Source organism: Henckelia pumila, chromosome 4 (genome assembly GCF_033568475.1).
Source record: "Henckelia pumila isolate YLH828 chromosome 4, ASM3356847v2, whole genome shotgun sequence".
Lineage (NCBI taxonomy): Eukaryota > Viridiplantae > Streptophyta > Magnoliopsida > Lamiales > Gesneriaceae > Henckelia > Henckelia pumila.
This window is the reverse complement of record NC_133123.1, coordinates 226,867,250-226,879,972: the sequence shown is the minus strand read 5'-3', so window position 1 is coordinate 226,879,972 and position 12,723 is coordinate 226,867,250. Positions and strand designations below refer to the sequence as shown.

The 12,723-nt window shown below is 30.3% G+C and overlaps 1 protein-coding gene across 1 annotated transcript; it reads left to right on the top strand.

Moving 5' to 3' along the window:
• Positions 1–8,077: 8,077 nt before the first annotated feature.
• Positions 8,078–12,317, top strand: LOC140864044 (aspartate--tRNA ligase 2, cytoplasmic-like). The gene is made up of 10 exons (XM_073267939.1): positions 8,078–8,615; positions 8,887–8,997; positions 9,101–9,214; positions 9,663–9,953; positions 10,045–10,155; positions 10,354–10,407; positions 10,977–11,056; positions 11,279–11,394; positions 11,699–11,813; positions 12,052–12,317. The coding sequence occupies exons 1-10, from the start codon at positions 8,121–8,123 to the stop codon at positions 12,176–12,178; spliced, it is 1,614 nt and encodes a 537-aa protein (XP_073124040.1). The 5' UTR covers positions 8,078–8,120; the 3' UTR covers positions 12,179–12,317.
• The last annotated feature ends 406 nt before the right edge of the window (positions 12,318–12,723 follow it).

The following is a 12,723-nucleotide window of genomic DNA, read 5'->3' as shown; positions in this document are numbered from 1 at the left end:
AAACCATGAATGTTTTTTTCCATAAAATAAGGTTTTATCAAAACCTTCTACATAGTCCCAATAATTGAATTTAAAATTCATTTTATTGTAAGAAAATTATTTCTCAACTAGTGGAGATATTCCCCATTCTTCAATAGATATGATATTTTTGACAATAAATTTTGAGAAGTTATAAACTCCTTGTTGTTGGGTATTACCAGAAAAATGAGTAATTTCCACTGTATTAGTGGACAAAAGGAGATTTTCATAAAATCCTCTTTTGTTTATGGTATCCATTCGCATATGATGTGTTGGACAAATATCTTTACATGATAGTCCACGGAGTTTTCTTCCATTGGATATCTTTTTCTTCTATGAGAAGAATCAAATCTTGATATTCACTCTCAATATATTGAGAATCACTTTCATTTTCTTTCATAATATTGGCATATGATGCCGAAGATTCAGGAATATTACCTTATTTTTCTTTTTTCAGTTTCAAGAATTCTTGAAATTCACCATATAATGGATCATTTTTTTTCTGGAGTATGACTCCCTGATGAACTTGTAATATTCTGAGTTATAAGCTTCTTATTGCCATGTTGAGCAATTATCTGAGGAGATGCTCCTCTTCCACCTATTCCTCTATAAGAGAAATATTTTTCCCTACCTAGATTACTCATACCTATAAACATGGCAAGCATTCTCTAGTTAAAAAATCAGGCAGATTATTATCTTTACCTTTTTTATATATAATATCAAAATCAAAAGGCGCTAAATGAGCTTGCCATCTAGCAAACATTTTCTTAGAGACATCATGCTTAAAATATTTTTGAAACATAAATTTAGCAGATCTACAATCTGTTTTAATAATAAATTTTTGATTATATAAATCATCTTGAAATTTTAAAATACATCTAACAATAGCAAGAATTTCTTTAGCTATTGTAGCATAATTCTTCTGGGCATCATTCCATTTTCCAGAATAAAATCTAATAAGATATTCTTGTTTTGTATCAGGATTAACCTGTTTAAGAATTCCTCCAAAACCTATATCAGAGGCATCTGTTTCAATAATTTTTTCCCATTGGAGATTAGCCAGCATAAGACAAGGAAGATTTTCAACCTTTTCTTTAATCTTTCTAACAGTCTCAGTATGTTCTATAGTCCAAGGAGATGGATTCTTTTAATTCTATCATATAGTATAGCATAATCATTAGTAAGATTTTTAATATAGGAAGATATATAATTAAGACTTCCTAAAAATCTTTGTGAGTTTTATCAGTTATTTCATCAGAAAATTTAAAACCAAATTCTATACTTCTCTGTATAGGAATAATACGACCTTTTTCTATCATATGACCAAGAAATATGATATTGGTCTGAAATAAAGATATTTTTGGTTTTGATATAACAAGACCATTTTGAATAACCACTTTTATAAATATTTTCAAGTGTTTAAAATGACATTCAATATCTTTAGAAAAGACTATAATATCATCAATATAAACAATGATAAAATTACTAAAAGGATAAAAAATATCATTCATAATTTGTTGAATTTCTGAAGGGGTGTTCTTTAGATCAAATGACATAACTGTCCATTCGTAATGTCATATTAGAACATTAAAAGCAGTTTTATATCTATAAGATTCTTTTATTTGAATCTGTCAATATCCTGATTTTAAATCAAAATTTGAAAATATTAAAGCACTAAAAAGTCTATCGAATAAATATTTTTTGTTAGAAATAAGATGCCTAATCCAATTCAAAACATTATTAAGAGGTTTGTAATTTATTACTAACCTGAGAACTCATCTTTCCTTTTATGAATGCTTATTAACATAAAAAACAATACAAGACCAAGGAGATTGAGAAGGAGTTATTAAACTTTTATTTAATAAAGATTTTATCTCATTCTTACATAATTCTAAATATTCAGAATTCATTTGACAAGGATGAGCCTTGCTAGGAATACTTTTTTCATCAAAAGTATCTTCATACGGAAGAGAAACAATATGTTTCTTTCTATATATCCCAAAAAGCATTTGGGTGATCATTACAGATTTCTAGAGAAAATTTATTTTGAACAAATTGGATTTTTTCCTGTAATTTAGGATTCTTCATCTTTTCTTCAATATTTAAGGAATTGACTTCTTCTTTTAAAGAATTTATATGAAAATTTTTATGTCAATCTTATCTTGTAATTCATTTAAAACCCTATTAATAGGTTTTGTTATGAACTGAAAAGAAACAGGTTTCCCTTCAAGGTACCTGTAATTCCTTTTTCATCTATGTGAGTTAAAAGATAATTTTTATAAATAAAAGGAAGACCAAGTATGAGTTGGCTAAAAATATTTTTAGCTAATGAAAATCTTGTAACAATACAATTTTTATCCTTGCAAATATAAGCTTTAGGTAATTTATAATTTATATCAAGAGGTTTTCCTCCTTCATGAGATAAAGAATGAGTAGTCTTATGAAAATATTTTTTGGAAATAAGATCTTCTTGTATAACATTTAAATCAGCACCACTATCAATCATAGCAATAAAATTTCTCTTATAAGAGTTATCAATTAAAAGGGTAATATTAGTATACCATTTTTGAGATATAATCATACTTAACACAGAAAGGTGATTGTCCTCAAATAAAGATATTTTTTTGCAAATAATCTTCTTGATCATAATAATTTTTAGTATTCTGAAAATTCCCTTGATCATACAATTTATATTTTCTTGTATCAATCTTATTGATATGTTTATGAAGAACTAAATTATCATTTTGTAAACTTTTTATCTCTTTTTTGAGATTATTAGTCTCGTGAACTAAATCGTGAATAGTTACAGGATTCTGGTTTTCATACTTATGTTTAAGAAGTTTTTTGACTTATGTCATGGAATAAGTAGGATTAATAAGACTATCTGTCTTATTACTAGTAGATGGATTTCTATCCATTTGATCAATGATACTAGAACGTAAACTGAGATCCTCAATCATTTTAAGAAATTTTAAAATATTATTATTGTCTAGAACATTAATATTAATATCCTCAAATTGAGACATGAGCTTATAAAACTTATCATTATCATTATTTTTCTTAGTACATACTTGTCCTTGAATAAAAGCATCATAATCCTCAGTATCAGAATATGAGATAATCGAATCATTTTTTAGTCATTAATGTCCTCAGAACTATAATATTCTTATTCCGAACTATTATCAGAATCATAAGTTAAAAAGATATTAAATAATTTTTCTTTAATATTATCATCTATTTCAAGATTTTTAATCTTTTTTTTGTCCAACACTTATTAGAATAATGACCTTCTTTGCCACATTTATGACAAATAATTTTATATTTTTTCTTAGGATATGTCATTTTCTTCCTACGCAATTCTTTTCTTTTTTCTTTCTTATCTTTTTAATTTTCAGATAAGTGACGGTGTCTTTTATAAAATCTATTAGATCTACCAAGTTCAGGTATTTTTTTTCTTATCCTTAGGCATATCAATACCAAATTGGTCACAAAATTTACCAAGTTGTCTTGTTTTTAATAAATTTTGTCTTTTTATTTGTTTATCTAGCTTTAATTCATTGCAAAGAGCTAGACCTTCTTGGACACAAGTGCTAGCTTTAAAATCAGTAAGAGTTTTGCAACGTAAATTACTAATAAAAATACGAATATTATCACTATTATCAGTAAATCTACCTGAAAAATTCTCAATCATAGTCATAATTAAAGTATAAACTGCATGTTCAGTTGGAATATTATTCTCAATTTTTATAGTTCCTAAAATTTCATCTATCTGAGATTGACATAAATAGTTATCCCACCAACCTTTAAGTTGGCTAGTAAAACATGCTGTAAGTATTTTAGCAATATTTTTATCAGTATTACTATTATTCTTACAAACAGTGCTATACATAAGCATACAATGAGCAATATTATAAATATGCTTATCCGCAAAACTATCAATATTCTATTCATATATACTTTTACCATTATAATTATTAGAAATAATATATTCTTGTTCTTCATTAAGAACATCCATGAGAGTAGGTATACTATAATAATACTTATTATGAGTAGGTCTATCAACCCATTTTAATTTATTAATCTCATTATCTGAGATAGAAGAATTATCATCCATCTTTTCATCTAAAGTGGAAACATTAATTTTTTTTTAATTTTTCTTCTATAAATTTTCTAATTCAGACATGGAAGATTTTAATTTAAAATCTTTTATTTCAGGAGATGACTGAATAGAAGAAGATGCTATGGAAACAATATTAGTCTCTTCCTTCTGATGTATAAGAACATCTGGTTTTATTTGATTTATAGCAGAAATAATCATTTCAACTCTATTATGTAAAGAAATAATTTCTTCTCCTAAAATAGTTAAATATAAATTAGTGTAATTTTTTTAAAAAAAAAATTGGTTAATATGTTTAATAGTAACCTGTAAAGCATCATTTTCAAGCAGTTTAGAAAAAGAAGTAAATTTAAAATTTTATTATTCTTTTCAATTTGAAAAGATTGCTGAGAGGATACAAGGATTTCTGTATAGATCCAGAAGAAAGTTTATAATTTCTTTCAATAACATTGATATAATCAATTACGTAAGTTTTAATAAACCAAGGAACAAAAGGAATTAATTTATTATGCTTTTCGCAAAAAAGAATAGAATTCATATTTTATTATATTATATTCTTTTTCAGAAAAATTTTTAAAATACCAATTTCTAAAAAGATTCCATTTTGGAAGATAAAATTCAGAATTAATCTTTTGTCTAACAAAAGATCCTTTAGAAAAATCAATTTTTGGTGTACTATCCATAAAAATCATATCAAATTCATTTCTGATATCGTATCAGTTTCTTTAATGTTTTGAACATTATGAATACCATGAACAATATTATTCTTGTTGATAATTAATTCATCAACTACATCCTCTTTAGAGGACTGAAATCCACTATCTTCTCTTATTTGAGAAATATATGCTCTGGATGATTGAGGTATATCAATCATGTAATCTAAAGATGAAATACGAGAATACATATATCTAGTTCTAGAAAGAGATCTAACAGAAGATGACAATAATCTTCGTTGTTCATTATGAAACTGTATTTCTACAGATCCTTCATTATTTTGAATTATATTTTTTAAATCACTATTTATAATAGGATTTCTATGAATAACATGTTCAATTATCCAATTTTCAGGAAATATAATTTCTTTCCATTTTATAGATCTACGAGCGAGTAGTGATCTTAGATCTACTAAAATTGGTTTCTATAAGAATTGTTTCATTCAAATCTTTATCTAATATTTTACACATAGGATTTAAAGTAAATAAAGGTTTAAAATATATTCTATAACAGATACATATAACTTATGTTCCAGGAATATAATTATAACCATGAGTTTTAACATTTAATGTTAAAGCATCAAGAATATTTATATCAGGTAAAGATAAAGAAAGATTAGGATAAACATCAAAATATACTGGTCCATGAGCTAGACTAGACTGAATGATTTCCATAAGGGATTGTTTCCAGTTTAATTTCTACCATCTCTTAAAGCTACAAAAAAACATTCTGGTAGTCCTTCTAATGTTAGAGGTTTAAAAGCAATTTGCACTAAACCGATATGTAAAAACTTATGAGTTTTGTGAAAAGGTAAAATATCTTTTTTGTTTAACAAACCAATTACCATTTCATTAATTCTAAAGATGAATAGACTCTTCAGTAGTTTTGACTACTTGTTTTAAACCTAATCTTTCAAAATTTCCTAATTTATAAACCAATTTAGGTTCTACCTTAAGAATAGTTCATTTATTCAATAATTCTAAATTATCTGGAATATCATATTCTTCAATCATACTGTTATGAACAGTATCATTATTAATTTTAGAAATATTCATTTCTATGTAAATTTTGTACTAAATCAATCACTAACAATAACATTAATTTAATTTTATATAATTTAAGAGAATAAATATTAAAAATTTAAGTAAATAAATAATTTATCATTAATTAATAATTTAGATATTTGGTGACATTAAAGGAGAAGAGAGAAAAAGAAAACAAAATACAAAAGAGGAGAGGGAAAAAAGAAAACAAAAAAAAAAAACAGAGAATAAGAAGGAAAAAAATAAAATACAAAATTCAAAAGGAGGAATGAGATTCGAACTGATGTCCACAAAAATGGGTTTAGTACATGCCGCCCGCAGGGCACTACCCTGCGGGTGATGTGTAACCCCATGATTGGTCAAAATTAGTGGGTTCCACGTGGAGCCCATTAATTTTGACCAATCATGAGCCGCCACATCATACGAAGGGCACTACTCTGCGGGTAGCACAAAAATGAAGGAACCTTTAACCCAAAGCTACACGTTCTTTACAATAATTTATGGGGCCATTTATTTATATATTTAGTTTTATAAAAATATAAATTATATAGTAGTAATTTTTTTTAATTTTTGGGGGTATATTTTTTGTTATTAATTATTAGGTTTGTCATTTTGGTTATGTAAGAAAAATTTATTTTTAGTTTATAATTAATTTATATAGATGTATTTTATTAGATGCGCGCACAATTATATTTTTAACGATTTTGAATAAAATAAAACTCGAGCTCAGTTGTATGCTTGATAAACTCGAAAATGAGTTCGCTCAACGAGTCAAAAAGCAAGCTCGCTTAATAAGCCCGAAAAATTAACGCTCGTTTGAACAACTTGTTCGAGTTAATCAAGATACTTTTGAATTTCAGAGTTATTGATACTTTTGACGTAAAAAATAATATATTATCATGAGTAATCCAAATTAGGATATCCGTCTCACAAGAATTTTTTTGTTTGGAAAAATAGCAAAATAGTTTTGTAATATTTGCTCATTTTATGTTTTGGTCTTAAAATAATTAGAAATACAAGGTTAAATACAATTTATATAGATCGAATAGTTCATGTATATAGTCTGAGTTGTCTATCTATATATCTATATACATGTTAAATTTAAGACTAAGTTGTTCTAAAAATATCCTAGTTTCGTTCCCCAAAAAAATAAAAAAATCTTTAGTTTATGAAGTATATGAACATTTGACCAATAACTAAAATTTCGAATCCTCATATCGACACTTTAACTAGTAATGCTATTTACAAGATATTGCGAAACATATCATGTGTGGTCTACTTAATAGTTAAATCAAAATAAGGGTGTTCATTCGGGCGGTTTGGACCGAACCAAACCGAAATTTCGGTTCTCCGAAAAGTCAAACCGAAAACCGAACCGAATTGGGCGGTTCGGTTCGGTTTTTAACCGAAATTATTTCGGTTTTTTGGTTTTTTTTTAAAAAAAATTTGAATTTTTTTTTCTATAAAAATCGGTTTTTTGAAAAAAAATTAAAATAAATTTTTTTTTAAAAAATAAATATTTTTAGTTATTCGAATGATTTTTTTGGAAAAAATTAATAGTTAAATCAAATATTTGTGATTTAATGCACTTAAAACAAAAAAATTGCTAACGTTTTTAATTTCAATAATAATAATTTATGAATTTATAAAAATAATATAATATATAATGCAAATATGTGTATATATAATATAAAAAAATAACTTCATTAATTTTTAATTATTTTTATTTCAAAAATCAATATTTTTTAAATTCACTTAATCAATACATTTTTCAAGTTGAATCCACAATTCCAGTATGTTTTACTAATTAGATAAGTAATTAAATCAATTATGTTTTTTTTTTAAAAAGAACAAATGGTGACTTTTGTTCTTTCAGTTTTTCAATAAAATTTATTTATGGGCACACAATATTGATGTACATATTAATTGATTGATAAAAAAAATTCAAATTCAAAAACAAAAAAAAAACGGTTTTTCGGTTCGGTTCGGTTGACCGCGAAAAAAAACCGAACGAACCGAAAATCCGAAAATCCAAAAACCGAAAACCGAACCGAATTTTCGATTTTGATTCGGATCGGGCGGTTATCCGAACCGTGAACACCCCTAAATCAAACAGATTAATATTGGGCCTTTTGTAATGGGCTTCAAAGTTAGAATTGGGCCTCGATAAAAAACCCTAACTCAATCAAAGTCCACTCCAACGTTGGAGTTTGCCTTCTACCTTGGAAATGTCTTCCGAAGAAGCACCCCCACTCATCAGCGACGAAACTTCCGACAAGAAACTGTCTAAGAAAGAGGCCGCCAAGCTCGAAAGACAGCGCAAACGTCAAGAAGCCGCCGCCGCCTCCGCCATTTCCGCCGTGGCAATCGAAGCCGACGATCCCTTGGCCGAAAACTACGGAGAAATCGCATTGAAGGACCTGCAATCGAAGAAAATATCTGGGAAGAAATGGACGGAATTGAAGAATTTGACAGATTTATTGAAGGACCAGGTGGTTTTGATACGTGGCCGCGCGCAGACTATCCGGGCTGTTGGGAAGAAAATGGCATTTATTGTGGTGAGGGAGCGTGGATTTACTGTTCAATGTGTCCTGAATGTTAGCCCTGGTGCGGTGAGCCCGCAGATGGTTAAGTTTGCCACTGGCGTGAGCCGAGAGTCGATTGTGGATATTGAAGGTGTTGTATCTGTTCCCGCTCAGCCAATCACTGGTGCCACTCTGCAGGTATTCGCTTGCTTTTTAAAAAAAAAAAAAAATTATTTCGTTTCTCTTACAATGCTTTGATAACGTGAGTTTGAAGTCTTGGAATCTGAATTCGGGAAATTTTCTTGCTATGGATTTCGTATTTCCTAGTGTATATTGATAACTTGGACACGTGATGGATTAGTTGTGACTCAATCCCCGTGTTGATTCGGTTATAGTTTGTAGGGAAAGGTACTATAATTATCTGTTTTATTTTTTATTTAAATTTGGTTGAATTATTTGACTGCTATAGGTGGAAATTCAAGTGAATAAGCTTTATTGCGTCAACAAGGCTGTACCCACACTACCTATTAATATTGAGGATGCAGCAAGAAGTGAGACTGACATAGAAAAGGCTTTGCAGGTATTCTTGCTGCTGTTCTTAATTTGACTTATATAAAATCAAATTGATGCTTAATTTTGCTGTCTCTTTGTATGAATATTCTGAGTATCTTTTCTAAATGCAGCTAGGTGAACAGCTTGTTCGAGTTAATCAAGATACTCGTTTGAATTTCAGAGTTCTTGACATGCGCACACCGGCGAATCAAGGAATTTTCCGTGTCCAATGTCAAGTTGAAAACGTATGTCTCGTTCTATTTGATTTTGGGCTCTTTTTTCCCCTGATTCTAGCAGTTTTTTTGCTGGACTTCGTTGCTAGGTCCATAGAAATAAAAGCTGCTTGGTCCTTTGAGTCTAGTTTTGGAAATTGTATGCCTTTTACTTGGTGTTCTGTTTGGGAGGTTGCACCTATGATATTTCAGTGAGCCAGTCCAAATATGTTTCCATTTGCATATAATGAGATAATCTGTTTGGTAGTTGTTCCTCTTTGTATGATCATTATATAAGTTTGTGGTGGTATGTCTAGATGGTTATTTTAGTCTCAGAGAAGCCATTCTTTAAAAAAAAACATTTTTCCTCCTTCTTTCCATTTTTGTTGACATTTGATTAATGATTGCTAAATTGAACACCACAATACTATTACTAAAACGTGCATACTGACGAATAATGTTGTTCCGTGAGTTTGTGCAGATATTTAGACAGTTCCTGTTGTCTGAAGGTTTTGTTGGGATCCACACACCAAAGTTGATCGCAGGTTCTAGTGAAGGTGGTTCGGCTGTTTTTAGATTGGATTACAAAGGAACACCTGCATGTCTGGCACAATCGCCCCAGCTTCATAAACAAATGTCCATTTGTGGTGATTTTGGCCGAGTATTTGAGATCGGTCCAGTATTCAGAGCAGAGGACTCTTTTACACACAGACATTTGTGTGAATTTACAGGTCTTGATGTCGAAATGGAGATTAAGGAGCACTATTCAGAAGTATGTATTGTATTGTATTGTATTGTATTGTAGAGTGCTAAAACTTTTTGAATTTGGCGTTGTTGATGATAGCCCGAGTTTATTTCTGCAGGTGATGGATGTTGTTGATCGTTTATTTGTGGGGATGTTTGATTGTTTGAATGAGAATTGTTCAATGGAGCTCGAAGCCATTAATAAACAATACCCTTTCGAGAAGCTGAAGGTACACTATATATTTATATTTCGATATTATTGTTTGATCCCAACAATGTTATCATGTTACGTCATAGGCACAAAATTTTTGGAGGAATAAAATAGTTGTTACACCAAAACAATGATTTAGATATACATTTCTCTTCTGACAAGTATATTTCCCATGTTTTGTGTTAATACTTACTGTTAAATTTGATTGAACATGCAGTACTTGCGAAATACGTTACGTCTCACCTTTGAAGAGGGGGTCCAAATGCTGAAGGTAAGAGAAGAAAATGAGCATTTATTTTGTTCGAAAGGAATTGTTCCCATATTTGTGGCCTCCTTGTTAATGAAAGATAACTGGTATTAGGTAAACATCAAGTCAAATGATTTTTCGAGAAAATAGTTTTCCATGTTTCTTGGGTACCTAACACAGATTGCAATTTTATGGTTCAAAGGGCTTAAAATTTTTCTGTCACTTGATGACATCAAATCTTAAATGTGATGCTGGAATAACTATTGAATCTTGTTGCGAGCAAATCGCCGCCATTATTTTTGTAATCATAGCCAAAGAAGAGCAAGTACTTGAATTGGTTCGCCACTCACATGGGTTTTGATATCTTTTTCACTGATTTTTAAGTTGTGCATTATATTGGAATACGTTGATACTTGATAGTTCATAGTACCGACACATGCTTGCGTAAATGTTCTGTTTTTTCTAGTGTCGTTTTCTTCTGGTTTATGTTCTATGCTGGCTACTGCTTCTGTAATCTTGGCCTCTCATTTTATAGAATTTGATTTAATTAGGAAGCAGGCTTTTATAATTTTCATGTGTTTTCGCTTATGCAGGAGGCTGGGGTAGAAATTGATCCTCTTGGTGATCTTAACACAGAATCAGAGAGAAAACTTGGTCAGCTTGTTCTGGAGAAGTATGCTGGTTTTTGCTTGTTTTTCCTCTTCATTTTACTTCTTCATTCCGATCTGACCATACTGAACATGCAGCTCATAGATAATGATTCATGAACGAGGAAAAGTTTACAGATACATAATCATGGCAGGCTGTGAAAACATTCATTTCGTTATGCATGTTCCTCTTATCTTCTTTGACGTTTTCTTCCTCGTTTGATTTTTGTTTACCCTTCTTGTTGTAGTTATGGCACTGAATTCTACATACTTCACCATTATCCTCTGGCTGTTCGACCATTCTATACAATGCCATGTTATGATAATCCGAGTTATAGTAACTCATTCGATGTTTTCATTCGAGGTAAATCTAGTTCTAGTACTTTAGTGAAGGGAAATAGTATAAAAAATGTTAAACGATTGAAATGCTGAAATACTGCTGATAAATTTGTCAGTTGCTTCCAAAATTAAGTTTTCAGCATTTCTAACTGTCTTCACAATATTCGGTTTAAAATTTGTTGCCATAATTGTTGAAGTTGTGGATTGAAGCACAATACCCCGCCAACCCCTCAGGAAAAGCTATTCATGCTCCATCCTATGGTTTTAAGTTCATCGTTGTTGAGATGTAATCTCTTTCCATTGTCTTCACTCTCATTTTACCCTCTCAGGCGAAGAAATAATATCAGGAGCTCAGCGTGTCCATGTGCCTGAGTATTTGTCTGAACGTGCACAAGCATGTGGAATTGATGTCAAGACGATATCAACATATATCGACTCCTTCAGGTAGTTGGAAAAAACCGAAGTTATATGCCACGGGTAGAATAAGCTAATGATATGAGTCCAAGTCATATTGGCTGTGTGCGGGGTAGGACTTCCTGGGGGATCAAATTATATATAGAATTTGAAATGTTTTTACATGAGGGGGCCAAATAGCCCCTGCTTGTCTCCTACTGGATCCACCTCTTATAAACGAGTCTGAAATATATATAAAAAAGGTAGTGATGTTTTTCATCTATTATAGGTATGGAGCACCACCTCATGGCGGATTTGGAGTTGGTTTGGAGCGTGTGGTGATGCTGTTCTGTGCACTTAACAACATCCGAAAGACGTCACTTTTCCCTCGCGACCCTCAAAGGATCACTCCATAATTCTTGTTATGTTATTGGATTAGTTTCTGATTAATCTTCAGTGTTTCCTCGTTTTCCCATTGCTACTACATAACTAAATAATGAGGTTATTTTGACAATTTGGATGTTTGTATAGCAATGCTGAAGTTGATTATTCTCAGTCAATTGTTCCGTTTGTTACACCGCCACGACAGTCATTCCCATAAATTTCACTGGACGAAAACAAAGTCCAAATTGTATTGAATCCTCAGTGGCCTGATTCGTGTATTGAGTCGAGAGTGAATGAAGATGGGAACATCTTGGCTAATCACACGAACTCCATGTACTGTGTCGTGTAGTGGTTTTTTGATGCTGTACCAATGGCACAAGTATAACGTCTAAGAAGTGCTTCTTAGTACCAATTTCTTTTTTCCATTTTGTTAATTTTTACTACCAAGAAATCACGTTTTGTTAATTTTACACACTCTGCTTCTGCGTAACGTAATTTATATCAGTTGGCTTGAGCCCCAGTTTTGGCCATTTTTTTGTAAAATTTCACCAAAAATTGGTTACTGAAAAAAGAAATA

Coding starts and splice junctions, on each gene's coding strand:
- LOC140864044 (XM_073267939.1), top strand. CDS start 8,121: ATGTCTTCCGAAGAAGCACCCCCACTCATCAGCGACGAAACTTCCGAC. Junction 9,215..9,662: donor TCCAATGTCAAGTTGAAAAC/GTATGTCTCGTT, acceptor GAGTTTGTGCAG/ATATTTAGACAGTTCCTGTT. Junction 10,408..10,976: donor AGGGGGTCCAAATGCTGAAG/GTAAGAGAAGAA, acceptor TCGCTTATGCAG/GAGGCTGGGGTAGAAATTGA.